Source organism: Uloborus diversus, chromosome 3, assembly GCF_026930045.1.
Source record: "Uloborus diversus isolate 005 chromosome 3, Udiv.v.3.1, whole genome shotgun sequence".
NCBI lineage: Eukaryota > Metazoa > Arthropoda > Arachnida > Araneae > Uloboridae > Uloborus > Uloborus diversus.
The window spans coordinates 76,879,133-76,898,824 of record NC_072733.1 but is presented as its reverse complement, the minus strand read 5'-3'; the positions used below and the strand labels follow the sequence as shown (position 1 = coordinate 76,898,824).

Below are 19,692 nucleotides of genomic sequence, written 5' to 3'. Positions count from 1 at the left end.
TTTTTCGATACATAGAAACAATTTTTCTATGTAATGAACATAGAAATTTGCTGGGATTTCGATATATAGAAAATTTCGATATGTGGACGTTCGATATATGGAGGTTCGACTGTACTTCCTTGATATTAAATAGGCCTCTATTTTCAAGCTCTAAAAGTTTTTTTTTTCCATGAACAAGATAATTTTTTATTTTTTAAATTCATAGTAAAATAATTGGACTTTAGTCAGGCCATTGTTTATGGTTCTTTTAATAAGTTTAATGTAAGAATGAAAAAAAAAGTTAATATTGAAAAATATTTTGTTTAAAAGTTACACATTCTGGAGAATGACCCTTAAGTCACTTAGTAGCACTAATAAAATAAGACTAAATAAGTAAAAATGTTAGTTAACAATATCGAGTAAAATGTGCTTTCATAATTGTTCTCCAAGTTGCAAACTGTGAGCAACTTAAAATCGCATCATTTTTTATATAATTTTGGAATTTTTAAAGTAGTCATACACAATACACAATAGCTAAAGTATGGTTGAAAACATTCGTGTAAAAGATTTATTATGGTTCTTAATAGTAGTGCAATTATTTATTTTACAATAAAATACACTCACTACATATTAAAAGAGAAAAATATCCAACATGCAATTTATCTTTTTCTCTCGGCATTTTCGTACGCCCCACTTTTAAATGGATTTAGTAACTTCAAAATAAAATTGTGTAATATTATAGCAAATGATTAAAAATTTCAATGCTACAAACAATTTGTGTCTTTTTCTAAATCTCAGATGAAAACTTACAAATTGACTCAGATCCATTTCAGTTTTGAAAACCTGGTTTAAAATATCAATTATTTTTCAGATTAACTTGTTGTCCTTAAACAAAAAAGAGAGTGATAAAACAATTTACCTTCCTCCTCTCAATGTTTTATGAGTAGTGGTAGTAACAACATCAGCATAATCAAAAGGTGTTGGAATTACATCTGCTGCTATAAGTCCACTGATATGAGCAATATCAGCAAGTAAAACTGCTTTAACCTCATCACAAATCTGTCCAAATGAAGAAATTTTGGAATTAATTCATGAAAATCAATATTTTATGACATTAAAAGTTAAGAGCCAGTTTTTATAAGAGTCAGGCAGGCCAGATACATGCCATTTTTGATTTCGCTAAAAATTTTACAGTGCTTTCTTTGAATGGTTTCAGAAGACACATATTTTTTCTTTTCTTCCAAAAATATTTTTGTGACCCACAAAAATTCCGAAAGTTGGTCCCAACTTAGGGTTTTTCTCAAATTGACATTTTTTAATACTCAACTATCTCTGATTTTGAGCATCAGCAAAAGTAATCTTTGTGATTACAACATGATATTTAGTGCCTCAAATGAAATATATCATAAATTTTATGGCTGACCTTCAGTGAAACCTGGCAGGGGTGCCTAAACTGTGCCGAAGAAAGTGAAAATGTGTCATGTTTAAGGCATCCTGGTTCCATGCACTGAGGTTCTACTATAGTTTTTGTGCACAATTTGTGTAGTGATAGATATAAATTATTAAATAGGCTCATTAAATGCATGGTCAATGCTCACTGCTGCGGAAAAATAGCAGTTTTGTCATCAAAATATGAAAAAAAGTGCACTTTTTAGGAGTCTGTATCTCAGTGCACTGAGGGTCAGTATAGAACTTACTACTTTCAAATTAGAGTAGCTGTATTTTCACAATCAAGTCACAGAACTATGGGCAAATTCTTTTCAAGAACACAGTACATATTTCAAAACAGTAAAATGGACTATTTAGTTTTCAATTCAATCAACATATCCGGTATTAAACTTTCCTCCAGGGACTTCCAGATGCTATTTAAAAATTAGTATGATCAAAATCTTACCATAAAAGAGTTATAAACTTGCAAATAGACTGATTATGCTTACTCGCATTCTGTATACTTAGATAACTGGAAGCAAAGTGGAAAAAAAAAAAAAAAAGAAAAATGGTTATTATTGCGGTAAAAATGTAAGTAATTTGTAACACTTTTTTGGAGGTGTTTTAGATATATTTTTAATTATTTTAATTATTTTTCATTTCTACTGTACATCATAGTTCCTTGCCATTTGTTTAGGCTGTACGTTATAGTGACAAAAATTATTTTCTCTGCACTAAACTACCATGATAGGATACAATTACTAAGTCATATTTTATTACTTAAGATAAAAGCAATGCTATGACATTATAAAAAAAGGGTATACTTTCCTAACTGACTAGTGGGACAGTAAAAAAATGCATGACAAAGCATTGGAGCTTGAGCACAACTAACTGGATGCATCGTTAACTATTATGCAATTTCCTCATCTTGGAGTGCATTTTATGAGCCTGCAGAACCACTGCCCATAGTTATGCCACTTGTTTGTGACAAGACATACACTTTAGTTTGAAATGTAGGCATCAAGTTCTATGCTAACCCTCAGTGTACTGAAATATAAGCCCCTTAAAAGTTCATTTTTTATCATATTTTGATGTTTTTCTTTCACTTTTCTTCTAGTTATATTATAAAATATACTAGTAAGCATAATCAGTCTATTTGCAAGTTTATAACTCTTTTATGGTAAGTTTTTGATCATACTAGATTTTTTAAATAGTATCTGGAAGTCCCTGGAGGAAAGTTAAAACCTGGATATGTTGACTGAATTAAAAACTGAATAGTTCATTTTACTGTTTTGAAATACACATTGTGTTCTTGAAAAGAATTTGCCCATAGTTTTGTCACCTGTTTGTGAAAGTACACATACTCTAGTTTTAAATGCAGGCATCCATCTCTACACTGACCCTCGGTGCACTGAGATAAAGGCTTATGAAAACTGCATTTTTTGGTACAAAAACTGCCATTTTTTGGCGCCGCAGAGGATGAGTCATGCAACTAATGATGGTATTGAATAATTTATATATATTCTTATACAAATTACGTACAAAAACCATGGTTGAGCCTGAATTCAGGGAACCAGAGGGCCTCAAACATGGCACTTTTTCATTTTTTTCGACAAAGTTTGACGACCCCTGAAAGGCTGCACTGAAGGTCAGCCACAAAATTTACGATATATTTCAATTTAGGTACTAAATTCACATTGTGAACAGAAGAGTTTTTTTTGGCTGATGCTTAGTACACAGAAATAATCACATTTTAAAAATGCCGATTTAGAAAACCTCTACTTCGGGCTCCACTTTACGAATTTTTACAGGTCCCCAAAAAAATTTTTAGAGGAAAAGAAAAAATATGTGTTTTCTAAAATCTTTAAAAGAATCCACCATGAAAATTTGAGCAAAATCAAAAATGGTGCATATCCGAACACCCAATTTCTGCCCAATTCTTATAAAGATTGGCTCTTAACATGCTGACAAACTGAAAACTCAGTTTTACAAAACTCATAAGTTTGGAATACATTTGAGAGTTTGAGTTGTAGGGTCTGGTGGGGAAAAGTAGACATAAATCACAAATAAAGAGCTACATATTTGTAATAAATGAAAGAATGAGGGTAAATGTTTTATTTTAGATTTTAACAGTTCAGAACTATATTTTGAATTCAAAATTTTGTTTCTGGTAGTATTTCATTTTGTGAAAAAAATCGTTTTGTGTGAATACGAATCATTTTAAAATCTGAACACCTCTTTGAACTTCTTTCTAAAATTCTGTTTATTAAAATTTTTAGCAGATTGGTTGTGCAGGCACCTTCTCGGATACCTCTAGAACACATCAGCACAAACAGCTTAGCTAGATTCATTTTACATAATATTTTAGAGCAAGTTAAGTAAGATGGGGTAAAGTTGTCATAGGTTAAGCTTAATATATATAATTCATTTAAAATAATTTAATCTTCACTTATAAGCCAGATATTAAATAAATATTAAGTTTAATAACCATTTACAGTTTTTAAGGTAAACTGAATTAAATACAACTGAGTTCAAATTTGATATAGCATATCGATTGAATTAAATCAAGATTGTAATCCTAGAATTTTTCAAAAAAAAAAAAAAAAAAATTCAAGGAATTTTTTCTGCATTCACAGCTCTTAATTTATTCCAGGAGATTAATTTATGCCACTCAACTTCCTCTCTCCAAAAAAAAAAAAAAAATCATCTGCTATATCAGTAAGCTTTGCAAAGATCGAATAAATAGATAAAGCTTGATCATTTTTTTTCCATTTTGTTTTTTAATTAATAATTTCTTATTATGTAATTTAGGTAGTTTCGACTTTATTCAGATGCTATCTTTAATATCTTCCTAAAGAAATAAAACATTGCAAATTATCACATGTTTCCTAATGATATTGATGAAAACCAGGAGTGAAATATGATTAAAATTCTTAGTGAATGAACCTTTGACCACAGTTCACCATTAAACATTTATTTAAATAACATAAATTCCTTCAAAGAACTAGGTGTGTTAAGCATTTAAAAAATTATGGTTATCTATTACAGCTTTAGATCATTTTTTTGAAACTATGATCAATTTACCCCACCTTAAGTCATTAACATGAAAAAAAAAACGCTGTTAAGCTATTTAAATCAATTTTTTCTTCCGAAAGTTCAGAGCAGCGAGTTCCTTATTTATATAATATAAAATAACGACAAAGCAATTGAAGTTTTAAAATAAATTCCTGTATTTATTATTTACCTAAGTTGAAAAACTGTATTTTATGATCACTTTACCCCACCAGACCCTAAATCTTTAAAACATAATTTTTGAAATTAAATTGGAAGAAAATACTTATAAGTGAAAACTTTGAATGCAAACTGTGTGACTAGTAACATGAAAAAAAATATCAAATTAACAAAACATTTTAAATGTGTATCATTTGTACATTTTTTTTACTAGTCCTCCAGCAAAATCCAACACACAAGGGTTTACACTAAAGAAAAAGTAAGCTGGAACCTTCGATTCTGACATCAATTTTAAGTGGGATTTTTGAAATTGAAGAGGGAATAACTTCTTTATTTTTTTCTATAATTGCTTAAAAATTTCAGATAAATATTTATTTGAACAAAGTATTTGCATATCATGTAGCACAAAACTTATTTAATGAGCATAACATTGAACGAGAAGGTTCCCTTTGTTTTCAAGAATAAATGTGCATCTTATTATTTTATAAATAGACTTTAGAGAAATTAACATTAATATCTCTTAGTTTATGCTACATAGGCAAGATTTTTCAAAAATTAGTCGTTTACTAGTTGGCGAGCTAATGATCTGGCGTGCTCTCAATCTTCATTAAAAATGTATCAATGACTAGAAGAGAAAGAAAAAACTGAAAATGGTGATTTTGTTAATGAAAGATTTTTGGGCAAAATGAGTTGAAAAATAAATTTTGTTTGGTGCAACTATGAGCAGAAGATAAACTCAAAGTTCTAAAAAATGTTTCTAAAAAAATGACTTCTAGCAAGAGAAAATCCATTACCTGTGAAGGGTAAAATGTGTATTTGAAAGCAAATTGATGAAAACCAACAGATACAAAGAGTTGATTTTGCTAAAAAATTATGTTAACTTATTTTAACATCAACCTTTTCACTGCTCAGATAATTGTAATGAGAACGTTTTATTGTTTCTTGAGCACGGCTTTCACTGTCTCACAGCATCCATATTACATGCCACACTGCAACTCCTGCTCACTGTCTATGAGCGGCCATACCACCAAAATAATGTAAATGCAGCAAGTTAAATGCATGAAGATCATGAATGAAAAGCCTTTGCAAAGTGTACAAACTACTTAAGAAAGTTTAGAGTCAAAGTAAAATATCTGCTGATGAAGTAAAATGCTCTTAGGATGGCTCCGTCTATTCTGCAATGCAAAAACTTGCAACAGAGGCTCTATGCAATGTATTGTTTTCCACTGGATGGTTTCATGAGTTTAAATTAAGATACAGCAGATCAGGCTAAACAGAAACGTTCAAAAAATGCATAAAATGTTTATCTGACTGCCAATCAAAACCTAACAGGATGATTAGCAGGGTTACCAACTTCCAGAGACTAAAGAAGAGCACTATTTTGAAGATCTAAGATTATTGTATAAATTGCACATCACAGCAACTTTTTGAGAGATGCACGGCTTACACCAAGAATTTATTTTTAAAACTATTTATTTATTTCTTAATTTTTACTAGCATTTCTTTCTCAACATGCTGAAAGTAATAATAAGAGCAAAAATACTCAAGGTCATACAGGAAGTTAAAACACATAGCAAAAATGTATAATTAAGGGCCTCCAATTTAATATTTTATCAAAAAACTAGTAATAAGTGCTAATTTAAAATCAAACTTAAAATATTTAATTGATAAATATTAAATAATAAAAAAAATTTAAATACTTCTTTATTTTCCTAAAAAAAAAAGCTCATTTTTGGTAATATATGAAAAATAATTTTAAACTGTCACATATATTAAAATATTAACAAAATACAAAAAGATTGAAATCTCATACACAGAAAGCAATTTCTTGCGAATTGCGTGTTCAATGTAGGCATGTTTCCGCAAAAAAAAAAAAAAAAAAAAAAATCATTCACTATCAGGGTTTGTGTTTAGTTGCTATAGCAGGTTTTTTACGCAAATTCAACAGATAGGGACAAAACTTCCATGCAAATTCAGGCCCGAGGACCCAAGAAAACCAAAACAAAAAGAACCAGAAAAAAAAAATGGGAAAATGGCAAATATATATTTATTAATTGTGCACTCTAATGACCAAAAAGAATCAAAATGGAAGAAAGAAATAAAAAAGATCTCTTTAACAGCTACTACTTAAACACAACTTTATTGCTGACCAGTTAACAGAGTTTTAGTGATGGGGCAGGAGATTACAGTGCCATCCTTTTGAGCTCAGGGAGCAAAATACTGCATGTTCAATTACAACATTGTACTGCATTTTGGAAAAAAACTGTCCCATAACTTTATTTTAGGGAAATTCCTAAAAACACCAAGAAAGAGTAAAAGTAAAAGTGGTTTTTACACAGCCATCAGGATTAGTAGTAAGAACACTGTACAGTAAAAGTTTATCTATTTTGTATTCATGTAACTCTTTCTTTCAAAATTCATCTCAATTTCATTCAAAATCATTATTTTGCACCCCCAATAAAAGGATGGGAGAAAAAAAATGACGTACATTTTCCGAATTGCGCTAAATACAAAGATCTGAACTTCACATTTTGTTTTGTTAAATTGCATATGAATACTTGAATTTTATACAAAGGCACAATAACCTCATACTGTAGCTTGTAATTCATTTTTTTCTGATATGCTATTTTCATTTGAACTTGAAAAATTCAGAAATAAAGCCCAAAAAACAAGATTACAAATGTGACTACAAGATTACAAATGTGAAATTTTTGTACTTGTATCAAAGAAAGGTTTATTTTCGACATTGTGATTTATGAATTCAGTTTGTTTCAGCGCTTGCAATTTTTTTCTTCTCTTTCTTTGCATTTGCTAACGATAATTCATGGTATGGGGAGAGAATGGCTGTTCTGTATATTTTATCTGAAAAGAATTCCAGGAAGAAAAAAACAAGAAAGAGATGCTTACTGCTGAAATAATCAAAGGCACTTGTTTGGTATTTTATCGTAGAATCCTACTTTAAAGTCACCTTTGAGTATTATAATCTTATTTTAACTGAGCAAACAGTTTTTCACATAACTAATTTTTGCAAGTGTATTATTTGAAAATGATTTTATAATGATTATCACAGAAAGTAAGAGGAAAGAGCAATTGATTTAGTTTATTTCATACCTTTTTTTTAATCACTATGTGGTGAATTTTTCTTTTCTTTTCAAGTGTACAAATATTATATCTTTATATTATTCATTTAAAATTAGGGATTTCTGTATAAATTTAGGAGAGTCATTTTTCACACTAAAGATTCCAATTTTTTTTAATGAGTCTCTAAGACCCAGGTTATGGATAGTTCAAAGCAAACACCGAGTATAGTAAAAGAGAAAATAAAATAAAAATAATCTTCGGTAACAAAAATTTAAAATTCCCAACTGCCCAAATTATTAAACTATTTACAAAATGCAAAAGGACTGAAATCTTGAACACAGGAAGCAACTTAAAATGATGCTTAAGTTCAATGTTGACAAGTTTATGAAAAGAACATTCCTTTTCAAATACTAACATAAGAGGGATTGAAATAACACTCTAAACTAACTCAACTAAAACAAACAAAACAAACTAAAACAAAACTATGCGATCAGGAGGGGAAAAAAAGACATAAAATGAAAGGGAAATAAAAAATTATCAAATAAAAACAAAAAAACCTGACTGCATAAAAACAAAAAAACTTAAAAAAAAAATGTATAAGCCCAGTAGTTTAGAATTTTTTAAGTACTACTGAATAACAAAACCATTGAAATAGTTTTATAATCACACACAGGTAAGACAAATCATAAATTCAAAAGCAGAATAGAAGCATCAACAGTTGAGGCCCATTCAAATTTTACGGGGATCCTTGATTCAGAAAGGAATGTGCACGATTATAAAACTATTTCAATGGTGCAGTTATTCAGTAGTACTTAATAACATTCTAAACTGCTGGGCTTATACATTTTTTGTTTTAGTTTAATAATTTTTTATTTTACACTTTTTAGTTAATTTTTATTGACTGTTTATTGTGATTATAATACGGTACATTTCACAATCTTGTCATTTCATTGAGAGAGTTTGTATCATGAGGTTTATTAAGTAACTTGCGGTGGTCTAAACTACTGATAGTTTGTCCCTCTAGGGACCTAACTTGGCTTAAAGCTACAGGTGCTTGACCTTCAGCAAAAATGCGCGAACTTAAGTCAACCACAGCACAGCTATATAAAAAACTTGTATAACTCATGATGATGCAAGCAAGGAAACGTCCCATCAGTCAAATCTTTTTCCCAAAACTAAAAAAGCCCATCAAGAGAATACACATTGCAAAACTCAGTCCTCTGAATCACTACAAAAACAAATGCAACATGTTAGAGATTAAAATCGAATTAGTAGGGTCTGGTGGGGGAAAGTGGTCAATGGGGTAAAGTGGTCATACGTCAAATAAATGACTATACCTTGGAAATAAATGTTCGAATGAATGTGAAAATTTTATTTTAGGTTCGGGGAGTTAGAAACTACATTTTGAATACAAAATTTCCAAACCTGGCAAAATTTTATTTGGTAAAAAAAATATTTTGTGTAAATATGAAAATTTTAAAAATCTAAACACCTCTTTTAACTTCTTTGGGAAATTTTGTTTGCTAGAATTATGAACATATTGACGGCACAGGAAGCTTCCTACATGTCTTAAGATTGCTTACTCATTAGCAGTTAGCTGAATATATTTTAGATCATTTTTTAGAACAATTTCACTAAGATGGGGTAAAGTGGTCATAATATTAGGCTTAACGAATATTGTTCTTCTAATGTCATTTAAGAGTTATGTATAAGGCAGATATGAATTAAATATTAATTTCACTTATTATGTATTGTTTTTAACGTAAATGGGGTTAAATATACGAGTATATACGTATGCATACGCACATACTCGTGTAGGCACGTATACAAACGTATTCACATAAATGCACCAATAAAAACGTATATGGGTATCTGCGATATGGGTATTTTTCATCTATGCAGATATACATTCGACTATACAAGTATATACTTGCTTTTACTCGTATGTATACGAAAACTTATATACTCAGGTACACACGTATATACACGTACATACTCGAGTAGATACTTACATACAAGCACATGACATACAAGTATACAGGGTTAGTTTAAACTCTTGGGAAAATTTTTACCAGTTGTTAGAGGGGAGGATAAGAAGCAAGAATCACAAGGAACATATGGTCACAAACACATGCTGACGCACTTCATGCACGCAAAGTCAAAGACTGATGGATGCAAAACAGGTCACAAATTTGTTACACTAAGACAATTTTGCACAACATTTTAGGTTGTAAGAAAGGTTTTAAAGCGATTGAAGAAATTTGCGGTTTGCAGCTGTAATGCATGCGTCGCAATCACAAAGCACTCTCTGTTTTAATAACGAGACTTTTGAAAAACTTTCATCTGTCGCTGCGCCTTTGTTGCGATGCGTGCACTAGAACTACTACGGGCCGTAACTTTTAAAAAGTGCTCTAAATATTTCTTAAAAACTAAATTTTGAGTAAAATCATCTTTGTGTAAAAAATTTGTGACCTGTTTTGCATCCATCAGTTTCTGGCTTTGTGTGCATGTAGCACGTCAACGACCATAAACTCCTTATTATTCTTTGCTTTTTATCCTCACCTCTCACACCCCTTAGATTTTTGCTCAAGAGCTTGGATTCACTCTGTAGGCATACATGTATGTAAGCGTATATACTCGTGAATACATATATGTACTGGTTGACGAGTATGTACGGACACATAAATGTACGTATATACGTTTTTTCAGGTATATAATTGTGTTTACACGTATACGTACGTATATACTCGTGCTTCCATATATACGTGTATATACGTGAGTAGACACGTACAAACACGCACTGGATGCATCCACGAATTAACTCGTGTATAACCGTATATACATTTATGTACAGTTATGTATATACTCACATGTACACTTGTACATATATGCGTATATACGTCTACTATACATGTATATACTCAGGTATGCACGGTATCTACTCATATATGAACGTGATTACTCATGTTTACACGACACGTATATACTCGTGAATACACGCATATATTAGTGCATATACTTGTAACCATAAAAATAACTGAAATATACAAATATTAGGGTTATTTAATGCGGTTTTGCATTTATTTTTAACTACCCATAGATATAGATACCCATAATAGACCACTTTACCCCATGCTATGACCACTTTCCCCCACCCCATGGGGTAAAGTGGTCATAAATACAAAGGGAAAAGAAAGTGTTATAAAACTAATTAAATCAATATTTTTTTTTCTAAACTTCAGTGTACTGTGTTCTTTAATAATGCAATGTAAAATAACAACAAAAAAAGTTGAGGTGTTTAAATTATTTGTTGTATTTATTATCCACTAAAGTTGAAAACCTACGATTTTATGACCACTTTACCCCACCAGACCCTAGACTTTCTTTCTTCTGGTGCTTATTGCACGGGTTTATTTTGATGAGGACTACAATCTGAGTGCCTTGTCTCCTTTATGCATGATATATTTTTTATTACAATACAGAATACCTATAAACAACACAAAGAATTTACATCAGAAAGAGGGGGAAATACATCCAGAGAGAGGATGGGAGTCGAACCCATCGCTTCAAGTGTGAGAAGCAATTGCTTGGACCAATCGGCCACTGAGGCCCCAATTAGTAGAGTAAACAAAAAATTCAGGCAGCGAAAGCTACCTGCATTTGTCGCACGCAGGTAGCGTGTGACACGATCTCGAACTGACAAAATGGCAACTGGTTGTTAATATGGTGAGTTTTGATTACTGTCATGTGTTTAGTGACACTCCAAAGGTTAAGACAAATCGATTGACGTAAGAATCACCAAAATTGCCCAAGGCGTTTAGCCCCTAACACCACATAGGAACAAACATACATACATAAACTTATAAACACATTACCCTCCTTTGTGTTGCGCCCGCACAGTCAGGTAAAAAGGTAAATTGGAACTCTTCTGTAAAAATAGGAGAAAAGAAAGTGCACAGCGACCCCTGCAAATGGTAGTTAGGCAAAACCTTCATAGCATAATGTCATCAAAACCTAAACTGCACATGTGCACATCAAGATCATAGAAGTTTAGTGACTCCAAGTTTGAAAATGGAGTTTTGTGAACTTGACGTGGAGCAACCGAGTTTGAACTGAAAACGGAGAAACTCAGCTCAAAACGGAACAGTTGGCATGTCTGGAATAGCAATCTTTAAAACAACAGACCACCTAATTCTCACTTCAGCTAGAATGGGAAATAAAAGTCTTTAGAATTACCAAACCGCAGCATGTTTACGTCATCTTACACATTTAAAGAGCTAGCTTGTTTAGTTACATTATTCATTGCCTCATTTTCTGCTTTCACTCTGAAACCAGGCAACAAAATGCAATTAAAATGAAAATCTACATTAATCAATAAACTGGAGCAGACAGTACCTTACCTTGTAGCAAAGACAAATACTAATGCAGATCTGCTAATCCCATCAAAAAATAAACAAATAAATAAAAATAAAAAACAGGAGATTTAATCAAAGTTTCAAGGGGAGAAAAGAGAATTTAAATGACATTACTTGAGTAAAATTTACAGATTTATCTAGCATTTCTAGTTCAAAATAGACAAATTTAATTTCAAAAATAAATAATATCCCAGTGTTCTGAAAATATGCTTGTAAAAAAGCAAGCAAAAGACATTTGCTTTATAAAACGTTTGTTCATTAAAAAAAACGAAAAAAAAAACATTAATCCGATTTATATTAATGTTATTTGTACTAACACACTTATGTCGTCTAAACTTTGATTTTAATGAAGTTAATAGTTGAATAAATATGTAATACAAGTTGTATGAAAAATGTTAAATACATGGAAAAATAAAATTTACACTCAAAAAGAAAAAAAAAATATCATCACAGTTTCCTACTGCAGTTCAACTCACATAAAACAATTAGCTTCTACATTAGCTTCTGTTTCAAATGCATTTTGGGGGACTGGGGCAACCCCGAAACAAGGGATCATAAAATTACATTTGTATTTCAGCTGAGTAGGCTTTTCAAAATGCATAATTGAGGAAATTATCAGAAAAAGAACAAACCAGAAACAGCTGGTAAAAGATTGCTACTCAACTACACAAAATGCGCTAAAAAATGCGTAAGTCATTTTCCCACATGCATCTGAAATGTTGTGCAGATATATGGTGGGGGGGGGGGGGGTTCTTAAAAAAGTCAAGAGGTTGTGACAGTGCCATCTATTAACGTTTAGAAGAACAATTTTGACTTTCAAAACAAAAACTTTAATAAATTACGAAAAATTCATGATAAAAAAATCCTACAGAAAAACGGGAGGGATTGATATTTAAATGTAAAACCGGGAGAAAAACAGGCAAAAAAAAACGGGAGAGTTGACAGGTATACTAATAATATATCTCATCTAAAATTCTGTATGCAAGTATGTCCGTTCTTCTAATCAATTTGAACCATGACCTGTAAGTCACACCTGAATATGAGGCAACGTTTACAGTCTGTCTGTATATATCACACTGATCCTGTTTGACTAAAATAACTGTGAAGTAAGTATAATACAAAATGCCTATTAGTTTTTTAAAACAAGTAGTAAGTATTTTTTAAATAAGCAGAGAAAACAGAAAACGATAGTTCAAATTTAAAAATCATTTTTCAGCAAAATTGCTTTTGGTTTTTGTGCTTAGTTAAAAAAAATATTACCGTATAAGTATTTCAAGTATACTTTACCTGTCTGAATCGCTTATAGTCAAGTAATCGAGAATAAGCACTAGTTCCAGCTATAATCAATTTTGGACGATAAAGTTTGGCCATGTCTTCTAACTTGTCATAATCAATCAATCCGGATTCAGGCTTATGAAAAAAAAGCATTGTTATAAATAAATAATGAAAACAAAATTAATTTAAAAATAAAAAACAAAAGCAATGTATGAGGTGTGTCTATTAAATAATGAAACTATTGCTGTAAAACATTTTATTTTAAATTTTTACTTATTTAGTTTTTATCATCTTCAATATACACCCCTCCTCTATCCTTACAAGGCTCCATGCAAATTTTCCATTGTTTGAAACAGAGCTGGAAGTCTTGTTCTATGAGCTTCAGCATGACGTGTGCTGTTTTTTCTTTCACAGCTTCGACAAACTGGAATCTTGCTCCTTTTAATGCAGATTTGACCTTGGGGAACAGATAAAAGTCTCATGGTGCCAGGTCAGGCGAATAAGGCAGATGGTCTAAAACTGGGATGTTGTACTTGGCTAGAAATGTCTTGACAGAATGCGGAATGTGCCATCCTATTGTCTTGATGGAGAAATCACAACTTGTTCTTCCACAATTCGGTAAGTTTTTCTCTTACTCTTTCAGAGCTGAGCAAGCGCTTCACGGTAGTAATGTTGAGTTATTCGATATTTGGATTTGATATTTTCATCCATTTTGGACATGGAAGGGCAACCCCGACGGTCATCATCTCCAACGTCTTCTCGGCCATCTTGAGAAACGCTTGAGCCACTCAAAAACTTGCAAACATGATAAACATATAAACTTCTTTTAATAAACGATATGTTTCAGTAGCGGTTTGACTAAGTTTCATGTGAAATTTCACTTCGATTCGTTGCTCTACTATTACATTTATCATGTTTTCAGGCAAAGTGAAACAAACACCTCTTTTATAAACGATGGTTATGGCCAGGCTAATCTCTTTACAAGCACGGAAGGTGCTGCAATTGAAAGAGAAGGCACTGCACAGCTGTTGGTTGTTTGGATTTGGCACAAGCATGGTTCTTCTGTAGCAGCATCAGTCTAGTTATTTAATAGCCACACCTCATATCTCTTAACTGAGATGAACTATTAAATTCAGTATTATTATTTAGTCATTTGCGAATGTTTGTTGAGTTTTATGTGATTGAGGCCACAATGCAATTACAAGCTATGAAGAAGAAAACAATACTTCAACTTTGAAGTGATACATTTTTTCATTGCAATCCTCTATGTACAGAAAATATTCCTTAATTGCTTCAGGTCTATTCTAGATTGACAGTTGGCACCTGGGAGACTGCGGACCTGGTCTGGACCACGGAAGGTGAATCACGAAAACTTTTCTTAAAGTATAAATTACACAATATATTTTAAAACATTTTTATGTAGGCAACAATATCTTTAGGCTCCACTTTTAAAACTTTTTCTGGTATTTTGAAAAAAAATTGCAAGATAAAGTGTCTAATGATTAGGGTAGAAATACGAGGGGGTTTTCTGGATTTCGATACAATTTTTCAAAGGTATCCGAACCTCAGCTAAAATTACTTACTGACCTCTGTCCTAGACCAACATTCTTCAACATTTTTTGCCTAGTTGATCAGTAAAAATTTTAATATGTTCTGAGGACCTTTTTTTCTTTTTTTCAACTTGCCTAAGTATAACAGAACTTCTACATAAACTGAGTAAAGTAACATTTTCATTATCATTTACTAACAATAACTTTTCATTGTTAAGATACATACTTATTGTAATTATTACATAAGTTAATAAACTTTGGAAAAAATCACAGAAAAACAAAAAATTTTAAACAAAACTAAGTTGAGTTAAAAGGAAAAACAAGGCATCAGAATTGACAAATGGAATCACGCATAAATGTTACCAACTTTTAGACGCAAAATTGTGGATTTTAGATCTTAACATTGAGCCATGGTGGAGGAAAAAAAATTAACAATATCTCTTAAATGAGGAAAATACTTGTAATAAGGACATGTGAAATTCATCTAAGACCGGCCATATCTGTCTAAGGATCAATGCTGTAAGTGATTGAAAATCCATGTTCCAGACAACTATAAAATTTCTTATACTTTTTACTAAGACTTCTTAAAAAAAAAATTTTTCTAAAATTTAAACATACATAGTTGACTCGAATGAAAGCCTATGTTAATTTACAGAAAAAAATGAGGAAATTCCAAGTACAGAATTTTAGCCAAAGTCAACATGGTGATGATCCATTGTCCTCTTTAAGAGTGCATGAATGGCTTGAAAGTGAAACTCTTCCCTTTGACTGCAGTCAATAATGCACCACAGTTGGTTATGACTTCACAAATGATTTTTTAGTCTAAGTCATTAAGTGCCTCTTCAACACAATTCTTAAAAACTCCAACATTCCACTTTTCAATATCAGATCTCTTTATCTCCAGTTCCTTTGTAATGTTTTGAATACTTTCTCTCACTTCTAGAAGTTTTCAAGATTTGTTTTAATTTTTGAAAAATAGAGGAGTGTTTTATTTGCTCACACATTTGCCATTATATAAAATTTATGTCCTGTTACAAGACAGTGCAATCACTTTTCGTTAGCCACAAACCACAGCAACCAGAAGCAACAAAATGGTGATACCAAGTATATAAATAATTGTGCAGCTAGTGTCAAATTTTTAATGCTTGCAAAATTGAGAGAAAGAGAGAAGAAACAGAAAACACATAATTTCAGTCACTTCAGATTATTGAGAAACAACTTTACTTTATTACAATGAAACAAGAAAGCAACAAAACAAAATAAACTTACGTTTAGTTTATAACCCATTGACTCAAAATAAATCGAAGTGGCAGATATTCTTTTCTGATCATTCATAAATCCATGCGTGAGACTTAAAAAAAACAAATAATCAAATGAATAAAAATGGATTAATTTTTTTGAAAAATTAACAAATAAATAAAAAACAAAACTTGAATTTAATTTTTTTATAAATAGAGGAAATATAATAGAAATGTTAGAATAATGTTTCTTTAAAAGAGATTATGTAGCTATATTATTTAACCATTTCAAGAAAAAATTTTTGTTTCTCATATAAAACTTAAACTTTTATCTGAAGAGAAAGAGATAAGAAAAAGATTTTTTGAAGAATACTATGACTTTCAAATATTACAGTTATATCCTGATTTGATCTTAATTTCCTAATTTGTTGTCAGCATAAAAATTTTACTATATGTATCAATTTTTATACAATTTGGTTTAACTGCTGTTTCATAGTTTAGAGAAAAATTTATCCAATTTACATGTTAAATTTTTAATGTTTTTAAGCATATTAACTATATTTCACACAGTAACTCTTTCGACAAACGAATGTATTTTTCCCTCTTAAAAGAAAAATGATTAATGGTATTTGTGACGAATGATATATGCAGAAAGACACAAACTGCAACTAAGAGATTTAGGCTTCTACATTTTTTTCTGATTTTTTTTAACTATAAAGCTAATATTTTTTTAAAAAATAATCATTAAGTTTATAAAAAAAAAAAGAAATATTTGGGAAAAACGTTTTATTAGGAGATCAAGAATTTGACAACTTATTTTGTAGCTTATGGATAATGTTTCCTTCTAACTTTTTTGTACATCAAGTCTTATTTTTTTGTAACCAGCTCACTTCTTACTTCACTGAAACTGTACAATAATTAAGAAATAAAAATATAGGAAGAAACTTAATGTTCAATTATAAAAAATATAAATGTTGAAAATTTTCAAAGACGAATGATTTCAATACTTATTAATTTGATGAAAAATTTTAAAAGGAAAGCTTTCTATTTAACATCAATGATGAAAAATGAGAACAAAGAGATGAAAAAGAAAAAAATCCCATAAAATTTTTTCTAATGCAGTTTTTTCTTTAATATTTAAATACTAGAGTAGTAATATTTAATACTAGAGTATTTAAATATTACATGTGTAGAGTTACTTTTTACATTTTCACGAAAGTGTCACTTATATTCACAAAGATATAAGACTTTCTTTCAAAAGTATATTTGAAGGTTTTGGCTCATAACATACAGAGTTTGCCTCCCCCCCCCCCCCCAACCAAAGTTTCAGAAAATTTTACAGTATACAAGAGAATATTATACAAAAATTTAAAATAAAAATGTTGAAAATTTGGCAAATACAAATATTTAAAGCAATTAATTTTTCACTGTGCATACATTAAAGATAGCAATTTATAACATTCATAATTTAAAACCCAAGTTGATGTGGCAATTCAAAAAAAAAATTCCAAAATTTAAGAAGATATCAGCGTTCTAATGGGCTGAACTTCTATAATTTTTGGATAGCCAAAGAATCGTTAGGGATCGTTCACAGAGAATTTTGCTTTAACTTTTAGAGTATGATTTTAAAACAAATAAAAAGAAATTTTAATTATTTGCCTCTGAACAAAGCATAGTAAAAATCAAAAATGAAGAACACTCCTATATCTATAGCAAATGCAGAGATTGCAATTTTCAAAGTAAAGGTACCAAAGGAATAAAAATAGCAAAAAAAAAAAAAGGAATTTAGGTAAAATACGATGGTTATCATAAATTAAGGAAAAATCACAAAAATGATGATCACGCAAAAAGTTACTAGAAGAATTTTATGAAACTTACTCACTATATACAACACATAGTAAGGTAGAAAATAACATAAAAAGAAATTACCAGACAATTTTGGTAGTACAGAAATTAGAACATGAATGAAATGAAGAAATCGAAGATGTCAGCTTGATATAGGAAAGTATCTTCAATATAGAATATGATCCCCTCTAGAAGCAATACAGCACACACAGCTATGTGTGATGCTGGCAATTATATGCAGTCAATCAGTTCAATAGGAAGCAAGAATCATTGCTCTTTCAAAGCAGTTGCAATTGTGACAAGGGTTTGAAGGGGTGCATTGAAAGCAGTAGACGTCTCCATAAAACACCCCCAAACATACTCAGTTGGATTCAAGTCCGAGGATTGAGCTGGCTACTCCATGTGCAAAATTGTTGCCTGTAGAAGATAATCATCTATAATGCGAGCCCTATGTGGTCTTGCATTGTCGTACTGTCACAGGAAATTATCACCAATAGCCCCGGCATACAGGTGCACATAAGCATCAAAGGTATCATCTCTATAAACCTGACTACTCACTGTTCTATCAATTCAAAGTCTTCTCTATATCAAATAACATATCCTATCCCTTTCTAGACTAAAAATGGAATCTACAGTACAGAGAACAGACCTTCATCAATCAGAAATCCAGTTGACATGTTGCTGCGTCGATTGCAAACAGTCCCTCCCATGGCATGATGTTAGTGACACACAAATACTGTATTACCCTGCATTATCCGGCATGCCGCAAAATTCGGGAGTCATTTTCTGTTAGAAAAATAACATATTTTTGGTTTTTGAAGACAATTCCTAAAGCTTTAGAAGGTTTTTTGAAAAGTTTTACAACTTACTTCCTTCATTTTTGAACTTTGTGAAAATTATCCCGTTAACTGCCGAGAAATTGTTCCCCTGAGTTAAAATTCCAACAAGATTCACATGTTGTTTACCTTCGCGATAGGATGACATAATGGGCATAAGTGATGAATAACTTTTTGCTAAATGCATGTTGGAAACTATTTTAAAGTTTTACAGTTTAAAATTTTAACTGTGTTGAGTTGTTCTGACAACTAATTTATGCATTAACTTATATTGAGTCATGCCATTGCGTAGTTGGAAGGTAAATGTATAAAGAGTGAAGTCAATCAATCACTTACTCTCTTATGTTTTCATCTCAGCTCTTTGCTGTTTCTGGTGCCACGGCAGCTGTTGGCCTGTTGTTTTGGTGCTAAGATTTGCACCTGGGAGCGATGGCTCCGATCTAAATTTTCCACGCTGAGGACGTGGTTTTAGTTTGAGAAATGTAAGAAAAGTTTTGTTTTAATCCTGCTAAAAATGCAGGCTTGTTCTGAAGTTAACCTTGAGTGTTCTTGAAGGTTGTTTAATGATTGAAGTTGATGTTTGCCGAAGATGGGCTGAATAGGGCCGTTTGAAGGCTCGTGTTAGTCAAATCGGATGTCAGTCCAAAACGGAGGATACCACCTGAGGACAAGACGGAGTCCGGGAGTCTAGCCCGGCTGGATGTTCATTCAGTAGGGTTCTTCAACGGATGGAACAGTCCCTAGTGTCTAAAAATTGACAGGCCTACTGAGGAAAAGGCATGACTGCCGTCCCCAAGGGATGTGGTAGTATCAA

General features: G+C 31.3%; 1 protein-coding gene across 1 annotated transcript in view; it reads right to left on the bottom strand.

Annotated features, from left to right (window-relative positions):
* LOC129219462 (serine hydroxymethyltransferase, mitochondrial-like) overlaps positions 1 to 19,692 on the bottom strand; it is a 109,009-nt gene that overhangs the window by 67,590 nt on the left and 21,727 nt on the right. The window contains exons 5-7 of the mRNA XM_054853856.1: positions 16,229 to 16,310; positions 13,422 to 13,544; positions 899 to 1,038 (exon numbers count right to left, since the gene is read on the bottom strand). Coding sequence (XP_054709831.1) covers positions 899 to 1,038; positions 13,422 to 13,544; positions 16,229 to 16,310 — 345 coding nt within the window. The remainder of the gene's footprint in view (positions 1 to 898; positions 1,039 to 13,421; positions 13,545 to 16,228; positions 16,311 to 19,692) is intronic.